Here is a 24,600-nt window from a genome sequence, read left to right on the forward strand (position 1 = left end):
CTATGGGTGCCTATAGCATTTACTTACAATTTTAAGTAGCACGTGGACTTCTCGCAGGGCTCCCGTGCATCCAATGAAAGTTATTATGAACATAAGCATTCCCACCACGATTAATAAGATAGCAGGATCCGCAGTAAGGGAATCCACAACACCTGACAAGTAATAATGTTCAGTGAATTGTGGTAAAGGTTTTAGTCAGTATCAGTTATATGAACATTTCATCCCCAACATTGTGCATCCTTGCTCTAGAATCATACTGAAAAATGAGGGCAAGTAATAGGCTGAATAAGGCTAAAATGAGGCTATGACAATAAATTCTAGAATTACCAGCTCAATTGTGCAATCTAGTACGTAAAGTGTCTTTAGCTCTGTTCCCCTAGTGGTCACAATATGGTAAAAAAGAGAGAGATCCGGGTTTAATGCTGCGCTAGACACCACAAGAATCCATGGATAAATGATGAAATCCTTTTTCTTTATTTCTGCAGGTCAACGCGTTTCAAAGACATATCCGTCTTCTTCTATTTGCCCGTGTCGCACAACCGACGGGGGCGGGTACGCTCGCTAGTGATATCGGTACCGATATCGCAGCGTGTAAAGTGCCCTTAAGTTCACAGTGATATCTGGGAAAGCGAGTGCTGTCAATCAGGATAAAACTAAGTGCTCTTAATGGCAACTTAGGGGGTGAAATGTTGCACTAAGTCCTTAACCCCACTAAGAGTGCATTGAAGCATCGTCATTTGTAAAACATATAAAATGCTTATTAAAAGCCACTATAACACTAAAATTTATGCTGCAGGTATGATACAAGTCCCTTGTATAAGTACCTTAATTTTCATTTTGGGGGTGACAGACTTCCTTTCAAAACACATTGGATTTTTTTTCCCTGAGAGGTCCGTTTGGTGCCAGTACCGCTGCGGCATTATTTTAATGGTTTAAATAAACGGAATATGATTTTATCCCTACCTATTTCCGTTGGATTTTTCTCTTCTCATACAGTAAATCTCGGGAGCTTTTCCTAATGTGCCGCCCCCACGTCAGTAGCAGCCGGGCTGCTCGGATCCGGATCCGCAGTGGCTCGAGGGATTTCCGGACCCGGGGGTTGTGCGGACACTCAAATAAAAAGGGGACGTATTTGTACGGGGATTGCTGTAGATACTTCGTGACGCCACCCACAGTGTGTGGTAAGATATGGTACCACCGCTGCTGTTGGGGAGCACCCGGGGGGATAGCAGCTGGATGTTAATCCCTCCGTGGGTAGGGATAGATGCCCCGGGGCTCAGTGTCCAGGATTGGGAGTGAGGGGTGCAGTCCACGGCTTGGACCAGGTGGTGCAGGAGTACTCACGATATAAGGCAATAACTGACACGAGTCCAGGAATTAACCAAATTGCTGGTAACTGATGCCCTCGGATGCTGTGAGGACGGGCCCCTCACCCTGGGGTGTAATTCACGTGCTCTTCTCCTGCCTGATGTCTGTGTCTGCTCCGTGCACGGGTCCGGACCGGGTCCCGACAGTCAGCACCAGCGGGACACTACCCTGTCCTGGTCCACTTCGGGTTCCCGCAAGCAGCTGGCCTATTACTGAGGCCCTTACTGCCCCTCTCCCCAGCTCCACACAGGAGCTCCTTCCAGACTCTACGCTTCCTGCAGACTGAGTGCTCACTGCAAACTGGAAACTCCCTATATAGTATCCTCCCAGACACTTCAGACCTCTCAGCTCCGCCCACTGGTGTTGTGTGTAACTGTATTGGAAACTCCCCAAGGGAGAGTGAGATTTGCACCAAAAAGATGGATGCAGACCTCTGTGACACCCTGGTTTTGCCAGGGCGTCACACTAACACACACTTTAACCCCTTCACGACCGCGGGCAGTAAAATTACGTCCTATTTTAACGTGACTTAACGACCAGGGACGTAATTTTACTGCCTAAACTTCATTTGATTGCCGTGGCCATAGCAACGGCTTTCAAATGATGTCCCCTGCTGTTTCTTACAGCAGGGGACCTTTGCTTGACCCCAGGGGGGGTGGCATCGCCACCCCCTATCGACGATCGATGTGATTGGCTGTTCAAATCTGAACCGCCAACCACATCGATCGCACTAATTTCGGCAAAAATAATGCCCGAATTAGTGCGATCCTGTGAGATCCAGCTATGAGATGCCGCAGCTGCTGCAGCATATCATAGGTGGACCTCAAACATGCCGCCCCCAGCCCCTGCAGCACTGATTGGAGCGATCGTGCTATGACGCGCAATCGCTCCAATCAGTGTGCAGTGGGGCGGTCTGATCTGCCGGTGGCCACCTCCCCAGGCCTGTACTGCTCTGGGGACCCTCCCCCAACATGGCTGCAGCGTGGAGTGGCTGGTACTTTTGGTACCATGCCACCGCTGCTGCCGCCGCAGACGCCGCCTCTGCTGTCACCGCGCCAGCTCCAAAGGTAAGTATTGCGCTCCGGCGATGGCCCCTGCGCGCTCCCGTGAAGGCCCCTGCGCGCTCCCGTGAAGGCCCCTGCCCGTGCCCCCCCAGATCTGCCCCCCTACGCCCCGATCTGCCCCCCTATGCCCCGATCTGCCCCCCGGCATCCCGATCTGCTCCCCACGCGATCTGCCTGCCTCCTCTGTCATCTCTATTCTGCTTCCAAGGTTCCTTCCTTCTGCCTTTGCTTCTCCGCCCCCTCTGCTCTCCCTCTAACCCCCCCCATCTGCCCCCCCCCCTCTCCCCATCCCCCCCTGCCCCCCCCCGACGTCCTCTTACCTGCCTTCACGGGTCGTCCGAGGTCTTCACTGGCCCGATCACATCTGCCTCCATCGCTGGGTCCTTCTGCTGATCTGTCCAACGTCCTGCCTGCTGCTGGTGTAAAGCTGTCTATCTCACTGCCTTCTTGTTCCTCTGCAACTCTTCTGGTCAGTGATCCTCTTGGTACTGTGAGTATAACTTTTTTTTTTTTTTTTTTCTTGTATCCTGTCCATTTCTACACTTCATCTGTCCGTGCGTCCCGCCAAGCGCTGATCAGGGATGCAGATAACGGATCTGCATCCGTGGTCAGTTTTTGGCATGACTTTTTTCCGTATTCGCGACGCTTTTTGTATCGCGTCCGTCCGTGCGTCCCGCCGAGCGCTGATCAGGGATGCAGATAACGGATCGGCATCCCTGCTCAATTTTTGGCGTGACTTTTTTCCGTATTCGCGACGCTTTTTGTATCGCGTCCGACCGTGCGTCCCGCCGAGCGCTGATCAGGGATGCAGATAACGGATCGGCATCCCTGCTCAATTTTTGGCGTGACTTTTTTCCGTATTCGCGACGCTTTTTGTATCGCGTCCGACCGTGCGTCCCGCCGAGCGCTGATCAGGGATGCTGATAACGGATCGGCATCCCTGCTCAATTTTTGGCGTGACTTTTTTCCGTATTCGCGACGCTTTTTGTATCGCATCCGTCCGTGCGTCCCGCCGAGCGCTGATCAGGAATGCAGATAACGGATCGGCATCCCTGCTCAATTTTTGGCGTGACTTTTTTCCGTATTCGCGACAATTTTTGTATGGCATCCGTCTGTGCGTCCCGCCGAGCGCTGATCAGTGATGCACATAACATATCTGCATCCATGGTCAATTTTTGGCGTGACTTTTTTCCGTATTCGCGACAATTTTTGTATGGCATCCGTCTGTGCGTCCCGCCGAGCGCTGATCAGGGATGCACATAACATATCTGCATCCATGGTCAATTTTTGGCGTGACTTTTTTTTTTACGTATCCCAGACGCTTTTTTTATCGCATCCGATCGTGCGTCCTGCAGCGGCCGATCAGTGCACTGCGTCTGTGCGTTTGAAAAGTCAAATGGCGCTCCTTCTCTTCTGAGCCCCGCCATGCGCCCAAACAATTACTTTCCACCACATGTGAGGTATCTGCGTACTCAGGAGAAAATGCACAATACGTTTTATGGTGCATTTTTTCCTGATAGCCTTGTGAAAAAAAAAGCTACCTAGTTGAAGCAACCGTTTTGTGGTAAATAAAATTTTTTTCTTTTCACGGCTCAACGCTATAAACTTCTGTGAAGCCCCCAGGTGTTCAAAGTGCTCACCAAACATCTAGAAAAATTATTTGAGGGCTCTAGTTTCCAAAATGGTGTCACTTGTGGGGGAGCTCCACTGTTTAGGCACCATAGGGGGTCTCCAAACGTGACATGGCGTCCGCTAATGATTCCAACCAATTTTGCTGTCAAATGGCGCTCCTTCTCTTCTGAGCCCCGCCATGCGCCCAAACAATTACTTTCCACCACATATGATGTATCTGCGTACTCAGGAGAAAATGCACAATACATTTTATGGTGCATTTTTTCCTGTTACCCTTGTGAAAAAAAAAGCTACCTAATTGAAGCAACCGTTTTGTGGTAAAAAAAATTTTTTTCTTTTCACGGCTCAACGCTATAAACTTCTGTGAAGCCCCCAGGTGTTCAAAGTGCTCACCAAACATCTAGAAAAATTATTTGAGGGCTCTAGTTTCCAAAATGGGGTCACTTGTGGGGGAGCTCCATTGTTTAGGCACCTCAGGGGGTCTTCAAACCTGACATGGCGTCCGCTAATGAGTGCAGCTAATTTTGCATTTAAATGGCGCTCCTTGCCTTCCGAGCACTGCCGTGTGTCCAAACATTTGATTTCCACCACATATGAGGTATCTGCGTACTCAGGAGAAAATGGACAATACATTTTATGTTGCATTTTTTCCCAATACCCTTGTGAAAAAAAAAGCTACCTAGTTGAAGCAACAGTTTTGTGGTAAAAAAAAAATTTTTTCTTTTCACGGCTCAACGTTATAAACTTCTGTGAAGCCCCCAGGTGTTCAAAGTGCTCATCAAACATCTAGAAAAAATATTTGAGGGCTCTAGTTTCCAAAATGGGGTCACTTGTGGGGGAGCTCCATTGTTTAGGCACCTCAGGGGGTCTTCAAACCCGACATGGCGTCCGCTAATTAGTGCAGCTAATTTTGCATTTAAATGGCGCTCCTTGCCTTCCGAGCACTGCCGTGTGTCCAAACATTTGATTTCCACCACATATGAGGTATCTGCGTACTCAGGAGAAAATGGACAATACATTTTATGTTGCATTTTTTCCCGATACCCTTGTGAAAAAAAAAGCTACCTAGTTGAAGCAACAGTTTTGTGGTAAAAAAAAAAAATTTTTCTTTTCACGGCTCAACGTTATAAACTTCTGTGAAGCCCCCAGGTGTTCAAAGTGCTCATCAAACATCTAGAAAAAATATTTGAGGGCTCTAGTTTCCAAAATGGGGTCACTTGTGGGGGAGCTCCATTGTTTAGGCACCTCAGGGGGTCTTCAAACCCGACATGGCGTCCGCTAATTAGTGCAGCTAATTTTGCGTTCAAAAATTCAAATGGCGCTCCTTGCATTCCAAGCACTGCCGTGTGTCCAAACATTTGATTTCCACCACATATGAGGTATCTGCGTACTCAGGAGAAAATGGACAATACATTTTATGTTGCATTTTTTCCCGATACCCTTGTGAAAAAAAAGCTACTTAGTTGAAGCAACAGTTTTGTGGTAAAAAAAATTTTTTTTCTTTTCACGGCTCAACGTTATAAACTTCTGTGAAGCCCCCAGGTGTTCAAAGTGCTCATCAAACATCTAGAAAAAATATTTGAGGGCTCTAGTTTCCAAAATGGGGTCACTTGTGGGGGAGCTCCATTGTTTAGGCACCTCAGGGGGTCTTCAAACCCGACATGGCGTCCACTAATGAGTGCAGCTAATTTTGCGTTCAAAAATTCAAATGGCGCTCCTTCCCTTCCGAGCTCCGCTGTGCACCCAAACAATTGATTTTTACCACATATGGGGTATCGGCGTACTCAGGAGAAAATGCACAATAAATTGTAGGGTGCACTTTCTCTTTTCTCCCTTGTGAAAATGAAAATTTTATGGCTAAAGTAACATTTTTGTGTTAAAAAGTAAAATTTTCATTTTTTCCTTCCACATTGCTTTGGTTCCTGTGAAGCACCTAAAGGGTTAATAAACTTTTTGGATGTGGTTTTGAGCAGAGTGAGGGGTGCAGTTTTTAGAATGGGGTCACTTTTGGGTATTTTCTGTCACCTCGGTCTCTCAAAGTCACCTCAAATGTGATGTGGTCCCTAAAAAAAATTATTTTCTAAATTTTGTTGGAAAAATGAGAAATTGCTGATGAACTTTGACCCCTTCTAACTTCCTAACGAAAAAAAAATTTGTTTCGAAAATTGCGCTGATGTAAAGTAGACAAGTGGGAAATGTTATTTAGTAACTATTTTGTGTGACATATTTCTCAGATTTATGGGCATAAATTTTCAAAGTTTGAAAATTGCGAAATTTTCAAAATTTTCGCCAAATTTCCTAAATTTTCACAAATAAACGCAAAAAATATCGGCCTAAATTTACCACTGACATGAAGTACAATATGTCACGAAAAAACAATCTCAGAATCGCCAGGATCCGTTGAAGCGTTCCAGAGTTATAACCTGTCAAAGTGACACTGGTCAGAATTGCAAAAAATGGCCCGGTCATTAGGGTGTTTTAGTGGCCGGGGGTGAAGGGGTTAATGTTCCCACATGCCCCCATTTACCAAAAGTATGTTTCTTCTTTCGGTGTCTGTTTTTCAGGTATGAGTCTGCGAGTCTGCGAGCTTTCCTATACAGAGGGCTACTGCAAAGAAATGTATACCATGTAGCATACATTTTTGTGACTGTTACGATGGGCGTATGCCTAGGCACCCTGAGTCTAAGCACCTGACCGTGGGCACAGATGCAATGTGTGTTAAGTAGAGTTGAGCGAGCACCTAACTATTCGTACTCGCTATACTCATGAGTACTGTCTAATACTCGCGTATTCATTCTGACTAGTGTGTGCAATGCAAGTCAATGGGGAAACCTCGGAAAGTAACGAGTAATCCGAATTCCGCACTGTTTGCTACTCGCACGAATAGTACAGCATTCGTGTTATGTGACGCCCTGGACTAGTCAGGTCGTCCCAGGTAGTCACACAAAACACCACACCTCCCGATTAGGTGACATCAGTCAAACTAAAAACCTTGTCATCACCCTCCAAGTGTGATGTCCACACCAGGGGGGTGGAGCCAGGCGGTTGTCTCCGCCCACCGAGAAGTTCACAGGCCTGGAGGCGGGAAAACACAGACACAAGTTCAAGTTGACAGTGCAGAGTAGTTTTGACAGTGAAGGAGAGAGGTAGAGTCCAAGGGCAGACCTGCGCCCAGGCCTGCCATAGACTACTCCGGTGGCTGGGTCGGAGCCCAGTCACCTTTGGCAAGGAGGCAGACGGTGGTGGCCACCTGCAGGAGCTGGGATTACAGCCGGTGGAACCGTAGGGACCAGGGTCGGGCGGTGGCCCGCCGTACCGAACTGGGGAACCGATTGGAAACCGGAGCTCCAGGAGGGGTACTCAGACCCAGACGAAGCCCCGAACCGACAGGGCCGAGTCAAATCAACTGATTGCGGACTGGACTTAAGGACCTATCCCACACAAGACCCGTTAGAAGACAACAGCCCAACCATACAGGGTAGAGCCACCGCCAAGGCATAGAGACCCAAAGGGCCAGCGTCTGTGGGCAAACGGGCTCCTACGGCAAATACAAGTCGGGGAGCGGACTACCGGTGTCTAGGCATAGGAGTCAAACATTTACACACAGAGGTGCAGGAGAAAGGCGGAAAACACCAACCTATACCAGGAGAAGCTTCAGCCGGCTGCGGGCCCCGTTCATAACTCCATTTGGTTTACCAGAGGCTCCAGTGTATTGTGTCAGAGTGAGTACACCAGTGCCTTCGGGCCGAGCACCGTGCCGCACTGCACCAGCGTTCAACCCGCTCCCCCGCCTCAGCACCTCCCTCGGGCCCCCGGGACCATCGCTCCCCTACCCACGGAGGGGTCAACACCAAGCTGCGCAACACCGTCCCCGGCAGGCCTAGTTAACGGCAGCGGTGGTGTCCATCCATTCACCACAACCCGTGGGTGGCGTCACGAACTTACAATCCAAACCAAACGACCGCGGCCCCGGCCGTGGAACTCCTCACCCAAGTCCCCGCATGTAGCGCCAACTCCCTTGCAGAGCGATGTGACCCCCGGGTCCGTGAGAGGCTCGAGCCACCACCGACAGTACGAGCACGGATCCAAGCGGCTCGGCGGTCGCAGCCGAGCCCGCGGGGAGGTACAGTTACTCAATACTTGGCATTTTTTTCCCCATTGACTTGCATTACACATGCTATTCTGAATGAATACGCGAGTATTACAGTAGACAGTGCTCGTTATGAGTATAGAGAGTACGAATAGTTAGGTACTCGCTCAAGTCTAGTATTAAGCCAAATATTGTTAGAGCCTCCATTCCATACCCTAATGGTCATAGCAGTGCCAATGCCTATCCACTGTAGAGCTGGAAATGCCAATCCCTTGAAGTGCAGAGCCTTTATCACTTCATCCCTTCTACCACGATTAGGCTGGGGTAACATGAGCATATGAAAAATCGGAATGATTTTCATCAAGGAGAGATGGATGAGTGAAATCCATTTGGTATTCTGTATGTTATATGAGTGCTACATGAGTGTGCAATTTTTTTCTCACCTAGCATCTGTATACCATCGGTATGCAATGCGTTATTTTCTCAGCAGCTATTATTCAGCAATCAGTTACCCAACCATTTACAGTGTTCTATGGTAGAGAATGGATATATACAGTGCCTTGCAAAAGTATTTGGCTTCCTTGAATTTTTCAACCTTTTCCCACATTTCAGGCTTCAAACATAAAGATAAAAGTTTTAATGTTATGGTGAAGAATCAACAAGTGGGACACAATTGTGAAGTTGAATGAAATTTATTGCTTATTTTAAACTTTTTTAAAAAAATAAATAACTGAAAATTGGGGCGTGCAATATTTTTCATCCCCTTTAAGTTAATACGTTGTAGCGCCACCTTTTACTGCGATTACAGCTGAAAGTCACTTGGGGTATGTGTCTATCAGTTTTGCATATCGAGACTGAAATTCTTGCCCATTCTTCCTTTGCAAAAAGCTGGAGTTGAGTGAGGTTGGATGGAGAGCGTTTGTGAACAGCACTTTTCAGCTCTTTCCACAGATTTTCGATTGGATTCAGGTCTGGACTTTGACTTGGTCATGCTAACACTTGAATACGTTTATTGGAGAACCATTCCATTGTAGATTTTGCTTTATGTTTGGGATCACTGTCTTGTTGGAAGACAAATCTCCGTCCCAGTCTCAGGTCCTTTGCAGACTTCAACAGGTTTTCTTCAAGAATGGTCCTGTATTTGGCTCCATCCATCTTCCCATCAATTTTAACCATCGTCCCTGTCCCTGCTGAAGAAAAGCAGGCCCAAACCATGATGCTGCCACCACCATATTTGACAGTGGGGATAGTGTGTTCAGGGTGATGAGCTGTGTTGCTTTTACGCCAAACATATCATTTGGCATTGTGCCCAAATAGTTCAGTTTTGGTTTTATCTGACCAGAGCACTTTCTTCCACATGTTTGGTGTGTCTCCCAGATGGCTTGTGGCAAACTTTAAACTACACTCTATATGGATATCTTTGAGAAATGGCTTTCTTCTTGCCACTCTTCCATAAAGGCCAGATTTGTGCAGTGTAAGACTGATTGTTGTCCTGTGGATAGACTCTCCCACCTCAACTGTAGATCTCTGTAGTTCATCCAGAGTGATCATGGGCCTCTTGATCACTCTTCTCCTTGTTTGAGATGAAAGTTTGGATGGACAGCCGAGTCTTGGTAGATTTGCATTGGTATGATACTCCTTCCATTTTATTATGATCGCTTGCACAATGCTCCTTGGGATGGTTAAAGTTTTGGAAATCTTTTTGTAACCAAATCCGGCTTTAAACTTCTCCACAACAGTATCACGGACCTGCCTGTTGTGTTCCTTAGTCTTCATGATGCTCTCTGCGCTTTACACAGAACACTGAGACTATTACAGAACAGGTGCATTTATATAGAGACTTGATTACACACAGGTGGCTTATATTTATCATCATCAGTCATTTAGGACAACATTGGATCATTCAGAGATCCTCAATGAACTTCTGGAGTGAGTTAGCTGCACTTAAAGAAAAGGGGACAACTAATATTGCACGCCGCACTTTTCAGTTATTTATTTTTTTAACAAGTTTAAAATAAGCATTAAATATCATTCAACTTCACAATTGTATCCCACTTGTTGTTGATTCTTCACCATAAGATTAACATTTTTATCTTTATGTTTGAAGCCTGAAATGTGGGAAAAGGTGAAAATTCAAGGGAGCCGAATACTTTCGCAAGGCACTGTATCTGTGTGCCGTCCATTTTGTTCTCTCTCCCATAGACTTGCATTGGCGAGTGTCATGCGATTAATGGATCCCAATAGAGATGACAAAAAAAAATTACAGATCTGCTCTGCCTCATTGACTAAGGGCTGCTTTGCACGTTGCAACATCGCACGTGCGATGTCGGTGGGGTCAAATCGAAAGTGACGCACATCCGGCGTCACTTTCGACATTGTAGTGTGTAAATCCTAGATGATACGATTAACGAGCGCAAAAGCGTCGTTATCGTATCATCGGTGTATTCTCTGACATTTCCATAATGCCAGTGCAGAGACAGGTACGATGTAATTCCTCGTTCCTGCGGCAGCACACATCGCTGTGTGTAAAGCCACAGGAGCGAGGAACATCTCCTACCTGCCTCCCGGCTGCAATGAGAAGGAAGGAGGTGGGTGGGATGTTTACATCCTGCTCATCTCCGCCCCTCCGCCGCTATTGGCCGCCTGCCGTGTGACGTCGCTATGACGCCACACGACCCGCCCCCTTAGGAAGGAGGCGGGTCGCCGGCCAGAGCGACGGTTGCAGGGCAGGTGAGTGCATGTGAAGCTGGCGTAGCGATAATTTTTGCTATGCCAGCTATCACAAGATATCGTACCTGCGACGGGGGTGGGGACTATCGCGTGCGACATCGCAGCATCGGCTTGCGATGACGCAACGTGCAAAGCCCGCCTAACATTGGTCAGAGTGCAATGCAAGATTTTCTTTGAAACTTTGCAGCTTTCCCCTCTAGCAAACTTGACAGGTTAACCCACTATAGGTCAAAATTAAGCTCTATTAATGCTGACAGAACCATCATCTGATAGGTTTGACTTAAAAAGTAACTTTCATTTTAATTTCTTTCATTTTTTCACAAATCAATAATACACGTGACAACTTTGTATTAGAGAAATGTGCTTCTTTCTCCTACATTCATTCTCGAAATGCTTAACTTTGATGTAAGATCTTTCTTCAGTGAATGCAGATTTTCTCATTATTGAGATAGGAGATGATAGTTGGCGCTCTTGCAGCAGAATGTCTCTCTGCCTCCCCCTCACCTCTGCATAAAATTTAAAAACACCAATTGCCACCTCCTATCTTGGTAATGGAAAAACCTGTTGTTACTGAATACAGGTTGTACCCATGAATTGAGAGTGAAAGAGCAGTCCAGAAGGAGAAAAAAAGGCAGATTTTTCTGATAAGATATATTACAAAGTTGCCTATTTTCATGTATCCTATTCATTTATAAAATGTAAGTTATAACAATGGATATTCCTTAATCTCTTTACCTGATCAGTTTTTAAACAGATATTGGAAAATCTTTAGGGAACTTAATAACTGTAAAGGGGCTAATCCATACTTTTGACCACAGGAAAAAAACACAATTAAATATCACTATGATGACGATCAGATCAATGCACAATTTCAGTCTTATAGGTGAAGGTTACTTGGCAACTTTGTTACACACAAATCACAATAAAAGTCTCTGTGTAGCCTTATGCGGGCGTCACACGGGACGATAAATCGTGCGATCGCATAAGCGATCGCACCCGCCCTTGTCGTTTGTGCGTCATGGGCAATTAGTTGCCAGTGGCGCACAAAGTCGTTAAGCCCCCCGTCACACGTACTTACCTCCCGGGCGACGTCTCTGTGGACGGCGAACATCCTCTTCCTGAAGGAGGAGGGATGTTTGGCGTCACAGCGACGTCACACGGCAGCCGGCCAATAGAAGCGCAGGGGCAGAGATGAGCGGGACATAAACATCCCGCCCACCTCCTTCTTCCACATTGCCGGCGGGACGCAGGTAAGCTGTGTTCGTCGCTCCCGGGGTGTCACACGGAGCAATGTGTGCTGCCACGGGAGCGACGAACAACCGGAGCACAGAAGGAGGAACGAGATTATGAAAATGAACAACGTTTCAACGATGAACGAGAAGGTGAGTATTTCTGCTCGTTCATAGGTGTCACACAGTACGATATCTCTGACGATGCCGGATGTGCATCACTAACGACGTGACCCCCGACGACATATCGCCAGATATATCGTACCGTGTGATGCCCGCATGAGCCTTAAAGGTAGTTCTCCCATATTCATTATTGGCCACATCGATATTATGTTGAGAAACAAGGTTTCTCTCAAATACCTTGAGTTGGCAATAGTGCCTGTGAGCGGCGCTAGTGCGGACAGTACTTCCCCATCACCTGACCCTCGGGCTTCGTGACCTCGGGGATCCGGTGATGTCAACTTCCTCCTCACTTCACATCACCGCAGCCGGCGCCTGTCTCCCTGAGTCACTGGGCTGTGGGCAGCATTTCACTGGTCATCACAGCCCAGTGTCGTTCATGCTTGCGCTCTCTGCAGTGAAGGAGAAGGAAGCAGGGAGATGCTGGGCTGTCATGCTGGGCTGTGACGAGTGGTGAAATGCTGCCCACAGCCCAGTGACTGAAGATGACTGTGGCCCGCCTCAGTTGACGTGACATCACTAGATCCCCGAGGTCACGGAGCCTGGGGGTAACGCGAAGGGGGTTAGTGAACCACAATAGCACTCCTCACAGGCACTATTGGCAACACAAGGTATTTGAAAGAAACCTTGTTTCTCAACATAATATCGATGTGACCAATAATGAATATGGGTGAACCACCCCTTTTAATGTCAGCAATAAATAATTGATATCTTAAAATTTGTAAAGATTTGAAACACAAATGTATTTTCAAATTAAAGAAATAATAATGTATCATAATACGCTTCTACTTAGAGTCCATATTGGATTGGGATGCCAAAGGCCCACCAGGAACATTGACTTTGTGGTCCACTGCTCAGCTACATACAAAGATTACATTACCCTCATTCACAAATGTGCCTGTGCTTCCATATAATAATACTCTGTAAAGTTTGTTATATGAATAATCAGATGATGTCTTAGTTTTTATATAGTGAATCCAGTGTATTTGTGCTCACTACTTCTCATATAGGGGAGTTGAGGGCCCACTCCTGCCCAGGATCTACTTGTCCTGTGGGCCCTGTGTGCTCAGGTTTACACATTGCAAAAGAATTATGAGAAACTAAAGACACTCACCTGTCTCTTTGCATAGTTTAGCATAAAATCCTACTGCAATCAGTAGTCCACTGGCCACCTAGAAGAGGGTTAGGAATATGTCAATGTATATAACTGTCTTGTCTATCATGCTCCCTATTTTAAGTACTTTAATTAAATCTTATATTACACTAATATTTTAACTTTTCTAACAAATACTTTAAGCAACCCTCAAGCTTTCCATTAAAATATATCACATAGGGAATGTATCATTAAAGTACCCAATGCACTTCTTTTGGTAAACCTTCTACCATGCATGCACCGATTTCTTTTCTCCTCAGCATTCAACCACTATCTTAAGCTTCACTGTTTTTCGGTAGTCTGACATAGTTTCCCTGCTCTGTAATTGGCCGGCGGCTCTTCTGACCCGAGTATGTCAGCGTGTATTTCTATGCCACTGTCACGCTCAGGTGTGGCGAGCCGGCAGCTAGTGTGAGTATTGCTGCACTCCTCAGGCAGTAATATAACAGTCTGAGTGAAGCACTGACACCCAACACAGAGGGGTGGGCAGTGAAAGGTGGGGTATATTCATTATTTTATTACCACAAGTTCCAATCATTGACTCTGGTAGAGGAGTGGGCGGTATTATGGGTGGGAACAGGGGTGAATATTCATTCAGCATGTGACTATAAACTTTCAAGGCTTATAAAAACATACACCAAAAAAGTTACATATCAAGCCCTATTTCAGGATACTATTAGTATGATGACCCGCAACTAGGGTTTATTTTTGGAGTAGGGCTTATATTTTAATCATTTTTCCAAAAGGCCAAAAATTCCTGCTTATATTCTGGGTAAGTCTTATTTTTTGGGGAAAAATGGTAGTTTCAGGCATAACACAATGCAAACAATGGTATGATAGGATAGACAGGGAGAAATAACAAGTATCAAAGGAACAAATGCAAAATAACTACAAATTATATGAAATATAATGACCCTTATACACATCAATGCAGAAAAATTGCAGATACACCCATGTTGTATGCCAATTGTTTGCCAGGAGATAGAATATGAAGTGTATCCCCCAGGGAGACTGTCTATCAGCAGTTTACCCCACGCCGGGCGTATAAGCATAGCACTTAGCTGATTCAAGAGTGCATGTTTATAGGGGAGTCAAAAAGGTAGCACTTGCTAAAGATAAATTGCCAGCATAAGGGGCAGCCCGGGAGGTAGAAACACCGAAAGCATTCCCCATGTAGCTCGCTCCATACTAATATAGCTTGTTTGACTTTCTCCACGTTGGGAATTCCTACAAGCCATTGTATATCAATCAACTGAGTCCTCTTCATACATAGATGCATCAATTTGGTAGACATTCACATGAAAAATGTCAAAGCTATTGTGCTAATGCTATATGTTACAACTACGGCACTACCAGTGCTCGTGCTGAAGGCCGTATTTACATGATATGGAACAGTTAATTGAATACTACTGGGTCGTGCACACAGAATCATTCATGTTTGACAGTAGAAAGGAATAAATAAACGCATCTACTCACCCAAAAAATGTAGCAGGAAACAAATAAAGAATACTTCACCATCTGACTGGTCCCCATTATTTTAGTGGCCAATGATCTCTGAACCTTGGAATTGTAGCCTTTCTGTAAAATGTAGTGAGGTGGTGTAGAGAGACATTGTATTAGCGTAAGGGAGGAGTGAGGAAATCTCCAGACTTGTATGATCTTGTCATGTATGCAGTATTTAACCCCTCTGATACATTCTCTGCTTTGTAACTCAATAGTTCTTGTGCTTCCATTGTTTGGTTTCCATTGATAAAAAAAATATGTAATATGTAACACTTACATAATAATGTAATAATTAGCACAAACATCATATATCACCTTATAAAATACAAAAGGTATATTTCTTGAACACTCACAAAGACTACTAAGGTATGCCTTCCTGTGTGTAGAGGTGGCATGCTACTGCCAGAAAGGTGATTGTGTAATATAGAGTCTACCAGACGTTTGTAGCCCATGGAACCCACAGAGCTACTTTGTCAGATAGATATAAGGCTGACTTCACAAACAGCAATATGCTAAAAAAAAAATGTCATTCCACTTTTCTGAGCATTTTTATTTTTTTTTATTTTGCAGACAGATGTTATATTAAAGTCTATAGATAAAATATAAAGCTCCTACATACAGAGCACCTTGCAGTGTGGCATTTTTAGGTAAATGTAAAAAAAAAACAAAAAAAAAATAAAATATTAATTTGCTTATGCTTTTTTATCTGGCTTTTTGCCATATGCTTCTCTATAGATTGTGAAAAATGCTAAATAATGTTGCAAAAGTAAACTGAATAAAAAAAATAAATAAAAGCTGGGAAAACACTTGAAATTTCTGGTTTTAAAAACACTGGTAACACATTGTGTGGTAGGAGTACAAAGCCACTACGAATGTATTCTGGTAGCTACAATTTTAGGAAAAGGGGGCAAGTCTTTCAAGTGAAAGATATTCTGGCTGGCTGACCTTTTAAATCTGTACCCCCTCTTGATATTCATCTTAGGGAGCTTAAAGAATAGTTTGTAAAAAGCTCAGGTTCTCTGAAATGATGTTTAAAGGAACCTGTCATGTCCAATAACGGAAATATCTGACACACTAGGTACTGGGGAAGTACCAAGTGCACGGCAAAAGGGAAGGGTAGGGAAACCCCGAGTCTAGGGGGAGGGAAGATGGTGGCCCCTGACCGAACTTACTGCTGGTCCCTGGGGTCCCTCACCACCCTAGATAGGTTCCACTCCTATTCGCCAAGCTTGATACCTGACCATAAGTATCCCTAGTGCAAAGCCCTAAATAGCGAATAGAAGGCATAAGCTCTTCGTCAATCCCACTAAATAACTATAGAAGACACAATGGGTACACACAGGGGGAAAAGCATGAATTACTTATCCACAGATGACTCATGTAGGAGTTCAGCAGATCTTTCAGCAACAATACCACAGAGTAGTACAAACCGCCTACTTGCAACCTCGGCTTCAAGGAACTGAAAATATCATCAGCACCAGTACAAGGAAGGACAGGGTATTTAAACACCAAGGGAATACTGATAATCAACAGCTGGGTTAAAGTCGAGCTCCTGCTGGGTCCAAAAAGAAGAGAGATGAATCTAGCAGGAAAGCTACCTAAACCAAAGAATACTGACAGCAGAAACAATGGAAAGTCAAGAAGCATTCTGCGTAGCCAGACGCTGTGAGCTTCTATGGCCAGAAACCACATAACTGTCTGTCACGTGACACACACGTGACATTATCCTGCAGATACGGAGTTAATAAGGTGCCTGGCACTGAAAATGCATCCCCGGGAGAAAATAAACTTTATTTTTCCTGGGAGCCGCCGGCTTTCAGTCATGCAGGCATACCTGGAACAAATACAGTAACCATGCACAGCACTGAGAGTGATGGCTGTAAGCAAGCCCTGTGTCATGCCTGGATTAGGAAAAACTCAGCATGTGGCACAGCACAAATGGGAACACAGGGAACACAGAGAAGATGATAATGGAAGGCCCTGGCATGAAGTAGAAGAGGTGAGGAATCAACTCCTAGAACTCACCTGAGGCAGAACCCTGCGCTCCCCTAACATCCCTATATGGGTCCTTAACCTCGTCGCCGTCACTTGCCTAGGCCCTCTTTTACCCTGCACTCACCCTGACTAGTGTGCAGACCAGTAAGATAAACAGATGCAAATTTGCAAATCAGGCTTTGTCATGACCAGAGTCCTCCATGCTCTTCTGCCAGGTGTACAGCATGGCTGGGGAGCGCATCCACAGTCATGCCATTAGCTTGGCACCATCATGTCCAGAAGCAAGGAGAAGCGGTCTATCTAGGAGCTAGATTTCCTTAACAACATATTTAGCTATCACTCAACAGAGAGAGAGTTACCAAGGATGAAAATGACTTAAGGAGGAAAGTTTTGATAAAAGGAACCTGTCAGGTGATTCAGACTATATTTCAGCATTAACGTACTTTGAAAAATCGGCCACACACCAAAGCTGGAGATGACACTAGTTACCTCTGCCTCTGGCCTGCTCTTCCCAGGGCCACAGTTGGTGACTGATAGTTCGTTCCCTGTGAACACATAAGGGACCAACCGGACAATCACCTGCAGTGCTGGGAAGAGCTGACTGGACTAGTCTGGTATTTTTGACTATAGTTCCCGGCCAGCTCTTCAAAGTATATTATCCCTGAAAGGCCAGAGTATTTCAGACAATAGTATACGTGACTGTAATCATGCAGCCAGGCTGCGATTCATGCTGCCTGCAGATAGGGCAGCATGACGTGCTTTGCAAGTTTATTTTAAGTGCTCTGGGTGGGACAAAACACTTAACACCTTATTAGTATATCTCAAAAATTGTGAAGTTTTCTGGATTCAGGCAACAGATAGCGAATATAAAAATACCAATGGGGTTATCTTACACTGACCTACATAACCATAAAACAGTTTAAGGAAGGTGGATTTTGCTGACAGACTCCCTTTAAAGACAGAATGCTAAATAACTGTGTTCCTAAAACTTAACGAAAATCTGCAGAATGGCATATTTAGAAAAATTAGGCTGGAACCACAAATGAAAAATCTGAAACTGGTAGCAGGTTGTTTGTATCATAAAGGGGGTCTTGTAATGAATAAAAAATAAAGTCAAGATTGCAACCTGAAATCGCAACCTTTTACCTAAAGGTAAAATAATTACTTCTTCCATGCAAAATTTGTCCATAGTATTCAGGCAGTATAAATACTCTTTGTATTTACCTGTTGATACTTATTTTGAACATTATTTGCAGAACTTAAAACATTTCTGTGCAGGAAAATGTCTTTCCAAACAACCTCAGTCCTATGATAATGACTAGGAGAGATTTTTTTACATTGCTAAGGGCTATTGCTGTCATACCGATGACATTAATGTAACAACGTAATGCTTGGTCTCATTATCAGGAAACGGGAACAGGTCTAAACAAGTCAGGCTTACATTTTAATGTCAACAACATACATGTAGTATATAGTTCCTGATGTAGAATGTGTAAGGTAAGAGAAGCTGGATTTGTCTGGAATATTATAAGACATACGGTATAAAGTACAGTTAACGCTAGCAGAACATAAAGAAATCATATCAAATCTAGTGATGAGCGAGTATAATCGTTACTATTCACTACTCGCACGGATAGTACGGTATTTGGGTTACTCATTATATTGCAAGTTTTTGTGTCCCACCCATCAGGTATGGCGCCTGATTTGCAGACACTAAACATGCTGGGCTTCTTAACCAATCACAGTAGTACCGCTGCCTTCTTGGTTGGGGCATTACTGTGATTGACTGGTTGCGCAGCATCATAGGGTCTATAAAAGCTGTCAGTCACCATTTTGCGCACATTGCATCTGGAGCCAGCATTGTATCAGTATAGGGACAGAGCGAGCAGCTGCTAGGGAGAGTGTTTAGGCATCTTAATAATACAAAAGCTCTTCTCAGGGATACCTGCAGTGTATAGGTCAGTGTAGTGTAGGGAGGGACAAGTTTTTGAGGAGGGACAGAGTTAAAGGAGCCTGTCACTACCTCCATAGTACCAGAATATAATAGCTTTTTTAAGAGCTGAAATCACTGAATAAGATAACAGTACAGGGAGGGAGATATTGTGTATTAGGTACGGAATCAGGGCCTGTTTCCACAATATTAAGGGGGTCACAGCTTGGCTTGTGGCATCTGTGACGCCCTGGCAAAACCAGGTAGTCACAAATAGGCCCCGGGATTACACCTTTCCCTCATTAGGAAACACACAGCCAACCATTAAACCCTAGTCACCCCCCTTAGGGACAGTTAGACACACCAGTGGGCATGGCCAGGCGGTTGGTGCACGCCCACCCAGGTGTTTAGACTGCCCGGGGGCGGGAAAGTAGTCAGATCTGTCTTAGAGTTCAGTAGTGGAGGTCAGGCCTGTGTGTCAGGCATGAAGCAAACTAACAGGTACCAGGGTAGGAGTCCTGGTGCCACTGGCAAGGAGGCAGACGGTGGTCTCCGTCACCAGGAGATGAGAAGACGGCTTGGTGGAACCGAGGTGAACCAGGCCAGGGTTGGAGCCCACCGGTACCGACACGGGGAACCGACCCGGAAACCGTAACACAAAGGGGGGTACTCGGACCCCGAAGCCAGGAACCAGAACCTACTGGAACTGGTTAATTAACCGATTGAGGACAGGACTAGAGGTCCTGTCCCACCCAAAGTCCCTCATAGAAGACAACAGCCCACCGATTAGGGATAAGAGGTCCCCACCAAGGCCCATAGATCCCATGGGCCAGCGTCTGCGGGCACAGCTCCTTAGGCCACATACAGCCGGGAGCGGACTCCTACGTTTCATACAAGGAAGTCTTTTCTACTTAAAAACGGTGCAGGAAAAGGATAGAGACCACTAGCCGGGTGGGGGACCCGAACGCAACCGGCTGCGGCACCGGCCACCACCACCTTGGTTTACCAGAGACTTGTGTGTGTTTCTAACTGTGAGTACACCAGCACACTCTGCGGTCGTCATTTCCCCTGCACCAGAGCCATCGGATCCCGGGACCACCATCCCTGCCCACGGAGGGGTTAACATCTTGCTCCACAACATCTCCCCCGGGTGCCCCGTAACAGCAGCAGTGATGTCCCACCTCACCACACACCATAGGTGGCGTCACAAACCTATTACGGCCTAGCCCATACATCTACGTCCCCCATTTTATTCGGCATGTCCGCGAGACCCCCAGGTCCGGAAACCCTCGAGCCACCACCCCTGAAGGTCCGGATCCGAGCAGCAACCGGCTACTGGCACGGGGGCGGCACACATCTACATCAGTTCCACAATCCAGTGCTAGTGGCCTTTGCAAATACAAAGCAGTACTGTAGCATTTTTTGCTGCCTGATACACTAAACGTACCTGTCCTGTTTCCACAATATTTAGGGGGTCACAGCCTGATTTGTGCCGTCCACATCAGCCACATTAATATGTTGCTATTGGCCTTTGCAAATACAAAGCAGTACTGTAGCAATTTGTGCTGCCTGATACACTAAACATACCTGTCTTGTTTCCACAATATTTAGGGGGTTACAGCCTGGCTTGTGCCGTCTACATCAGCCACATTAATACGTTGCTAGTGGGCTTGCCAAATACAAAGCAGTACTACTAGCATTTAGTGCTGCCTCAGTCACTAAACGCACCGGTCCTGTTTCCACAATATTTAGGGGGTCTGTTGTTAATACATTTGGACTAAGTTTCAGTTTGGGGCTCCCTCTTGTGGTCAGTGCTGGTAGGGAAGTTTGCTTGTTGAATAGAAACTAGACAGCTGGGGATGACTGGCAATCAGGTTGTTCTGACTGGGCCTATATAACTGAGTAGTGTTCTTTTGTTCCTGGCCGGTGCTCAATGTTGTTTTCTGTGTGCTAAGGACATTCTGAAGCCAACCCTTCCTTCTGTGTCTACCAGAACTCCTTTCAGAAAATTTTTGGTCTTTGTACCTCTGCAGGTAGTTTCCACCTTCTTGATGTTTTTCTGTTTAGGTACTAGGGCTTATTTCCTATTTTGCCTGTGTGGAGTTCTGGGTGGAGTTGGATCATTCCCTGCTGAAAATGTCTGTGTACCTTGCTCCATATTCTGCTATGTATTTTGTTTTGTCATGCTTGGTACTATTTTCAGTCCCTCCACTATATTAGTGTTTGGTTTATATCACAGTAACTCCTGAGTACTGATATAGTGGTGGAGAGTCCATGTGGGCTCAGTAATTTTCCATATCAGGCGAGTTGGTTCATTTTCTAGGGTATTGCACGGCTGCAGACAGTGCTCTTCTCTGTCCTTTTCTATTTAGATAGTTTGGGCCTCATCTTTGCTGAATCTGTTTTCTACCTGTGTATTGTGTTTTCCTACATCACCGTCATCTTTATATGTGGGGGGCTATCTATATCATTGGGGACTGCTCCGAAGCAGATTAGCCTTTCCTGTATTTCTCTCTGTAGGAATAATTAGTCCTCCTGTTTCGAGGCGACTAGGTCATCGTAGGCACATCCCACAGCTACTTCTAGTTGTGTGTTAGTGTTAGGTCTGCTGTTCGCTGAGATTCCAACCACTCTGTTAACATTCTGGGTTTCCTAGTTTTCTGGCCTTTTTCTGGTCCTCCTCGGTCACTGAATCATGACAGGGGTCACAGCGTGGCTTGTGACGTCCATATCAGCCACATTAATATATTGCTAGTGGGCTTGCCAAATACAAAGCAGTACTACTAGCATTTTGTGCTGCCTGATACAATAAGCACACCTCTCATTATATGCCTTGGAGGTGCTGGCCTGCCCGGCTGCTAATGTGATGTCAGAGTGTGTTTTCAGCTGGGCGAGAGGTAGCCCAGTAACATTCGTTTGGGAGGGACTGCTCTTACTTATACATTTTGGCGGTCCCTCCCTCATTAAGACTCAGATAGTGGAATACATATTCCATAGCAGATTACAATGCGCCCATTGTAGCGTTTGGCTTTACCTTCCTCCGCCTCCTCTTCCATGTCATTCTGCAGCCCTCAATTCAAGGTTTTAGAAGGCCATCAGTTGTTCATCAATAGTCATTGTAAATTGCTATTGAATATGTATCCCCTATCTCAGTCGCAATGTGTTATATCCCATGACAATGGTCTCCAATGACAAATATTAGTTTGATAGGACTACTGTCCTGGTTTGTCCATGTGCATTGTTTACAAAAATTAGCCCTATGGCCTGAGTCATGGTTGACGCAGGGAGTTACCATCACAAGGGCCTCCAATGACAAATAGTAATTAAGATGGAGTAGGAGTACTGCCCTGTTTTGTCCACCACTGCACAATGTGGGGCATAGTGTTTACAAAAATTAGCCCTATGGGCTGAGTCATGGTTGACGCAGGAAGGAAACGGCTTTATATGGGAAGGAGTGGACGTTAACAGCAGTAGTCAAAATCAACATTTTGGGGGCAGATCAAAGTGCGCGCCAGCAGGACCTCAATGCCGGGGCGTGTGTATGACGTAGACGCGTCATGCACCGCGGCTTCAGAATAAGGAAGAGCAAGATGGCCGAAAGGGGAGGCGCCGGTCACCTTCTAGGTGAGTATTCTAAAGTGTTTTTTATGTTATACCCAGTGGCCTGGGCTCTTATATACAGCATGTTAGAATGCTGTATATAAGAGCCCAGTGGTGGCCGCAGCTTATAGGGCAAAAAACTGGTGACTGGTACTCTTTAACCTTTCCAAAACTGAACTACTTCTATTCCCTCTGTCTCCTAACCTCACTAAACCTAACATCTCCCTCTCTTTGTGTGGTACCACGATAACTCATAGGCAGCAGACTCGCTGTCTGGGGGTTATGCTCGAAACCGATCTCTCCTTCACCTGCTATATACAATCTCTTGCCCGCTCCTGTCGCTTGTATCTCAAGAACAACTCTAGAATAATCCCCTTTCTTACATGGAAACTTCAAAAACGCTCACCATGGCCCTGATCCACTCCCGCCTTAAGTACTGCAATTCTCTATTAATTGGTGTCCTCCTAACTAGACTCTCTCCTCTACAGTCCATCCTTAATGCTGCAGTCAGGGTCACCTATCTGGCAAACCATTACTCAGATGCTTCTGCTCTGTGCCAGTAATTGCACTGGCTGCCCATATATCACAGGATCCAATTCAAATTGCTTGTTATCACCAACAAAGCTCTCCACAGTACGGCACCCCCCTACATCTCCACCCTCATCTCTGTCTACCGTTCTCTACGCTCTGCAAACGACTTTCGACTAACACTAATCCGAACCTCCCACTCCTGGATCCAAGACTTCTCCCGAGCTGCACCTATCCTCTGGAATGCTCTGCCCCAAGAAGCCAGGATGAACCACAACTTACTCAGCTTCAGACGCTCACTAAAAACACATCTTTTTAGTGCGGCCAATCACACTCCCTAATCAAATTAAATTCACATAGTCCCTTCACGAATTCTGACAACATAACTCGATTAAACTCCACCACATCCAAAAGCATCTCAAAGATTGTCTGACTGGTTCAGGCAGCCTTTATCTATCCCCCATTTCTTTGAGATGGCTGGATTGTCATTGGAAATAAGCACCTGTACCTTGTCGTCCCCCCCCACCTCAATGTAGATTGTAAGCTCTCATGAGCAGGGTTGTCTTTTTTTGTGATAATTATTGTATTTTCTATAACTGTTACTTGCTTGTATATGGACCTCTTAATTGTAAAGTGCTGCGGAATATGTTAGCGCTATAGAAATAAAGATTATTATTAATTTTATTATTATTACTGGGGTGCTTGGCTGCCATGTGCTTCCGCATACTGTTAGTGCTTAGGTTGCCTTTATCCTGGCCTGTGTTCAACTTGGTATGGCAGATGCTACAGATTACAATGTTTTTTCTGAATGACTTTCTGAAAAAAACTTCCAGACAGCGGCTGAACGCCCCCCTTGCCCTGTTTTGGGCCACTGTGGGGGTGTTGTTTGGAACAGTTGACCCAGTTCTCACTCTGGTCAAACCACTACCCTTTGGTGCCTTTGTTGGTGCTACATATCCATCTTCCTCTGTGTTGCTGTGCTAGCTATGCATGTGAACGGTCCAGGATCAGTGGACTCATCATCGACCACCTCGTCTTCCATCTCATCCTCCTCCTCAGTTGAGATTGTAGGCTGACCTGATGGCAACTGTGTCTCATCATCATCAGCCTCCACATCTGGAGACAGTAAATCAGGTTCCTGTAAGTGGCTTTCTTCTGGCCGTAGATCTTCAAATACTTGCACATCAACGCACGCCACCTCCTCACGTCCCTCTTCAATGCTGCATGGTGAGAGGCCAGAGTCAACCAAAGGATATGTACAAAACAGATCCTCAGAGTGGCGAAGCTTGGGGTCATATGTGTCCTGTGACTGATGATAGGGGGAGGAAGGAAGACCATGTTGAGAACTAGATGGGCCAGCCTTCTGTGTATCCACAGTTGACTGTGTGGTCATGGAAGATTTGTTGCTGCTTGAGAAATGTGAAGGGACCTTGTCTGCCATCCAAAACAGAATCTGCTTTAACTCTTTTGGCTTCCATACACGTTTACGTTCCAGACCAGGAAATTTGGCAAGGAACATAGTGGATGCTGTGGTGGCATCTCCCTCCTCCCCATGGCCTGTATTCATGTACTCTATGGCATATAGGGTCATGTAGGTT

General features: G+C 45.7%; 1 protein-coding gene across 1 annotated transcript in view; it reads right to left on the reverse strand.

Annotated features, from left to right (window-relative positions):
- Window positions 1-15,054, reverse strand: part of LOC142295213 (tetraspanin-33-like) — a 119,639-nt gene extending 104,585 nt beyond the window's left edge. Inside the window, exons 1-3 of the mRNA XM_075338297.1 lie at window positions 14,923-15,054; window positions 13,408-13,465; window positions 28-152 (exon numbers count right to left, since the gene is read on the reverse strand). Coding sequence (XP_075194412.1) covers window positions 28-152; window positions 13,408-13,465; window positions 14,923-14,979 — 240 coding nt within the window. The 5' untranslated portion in view covers window positions 14,980-15,054. The remainder of the gene's footprint in view (window positions 1-27; window positions 153-13,407; window positions 13,466-14,922) is intronic.
- Window positions 15,055-24,600: the final 9,546 nt, after the last annotated feature.

Source organism: Anomaloglossus baeobatrachus, chromosome 1 (assembly GCF_048569485.1).
Source record: "Anomaloglossus baeobatrachus isolate aAnoBae1 chromosome 1, aAnoBae1.hap1, whole genome shotgun sequence".
Taxonomy (NCBI): domain Eukaryota; kingdom Metazoa; phylum Chordata; class Amphibia; order Anura; family Aromobatidae; genus Anomaloglossus; species Anomaloglossus baeobatrachus.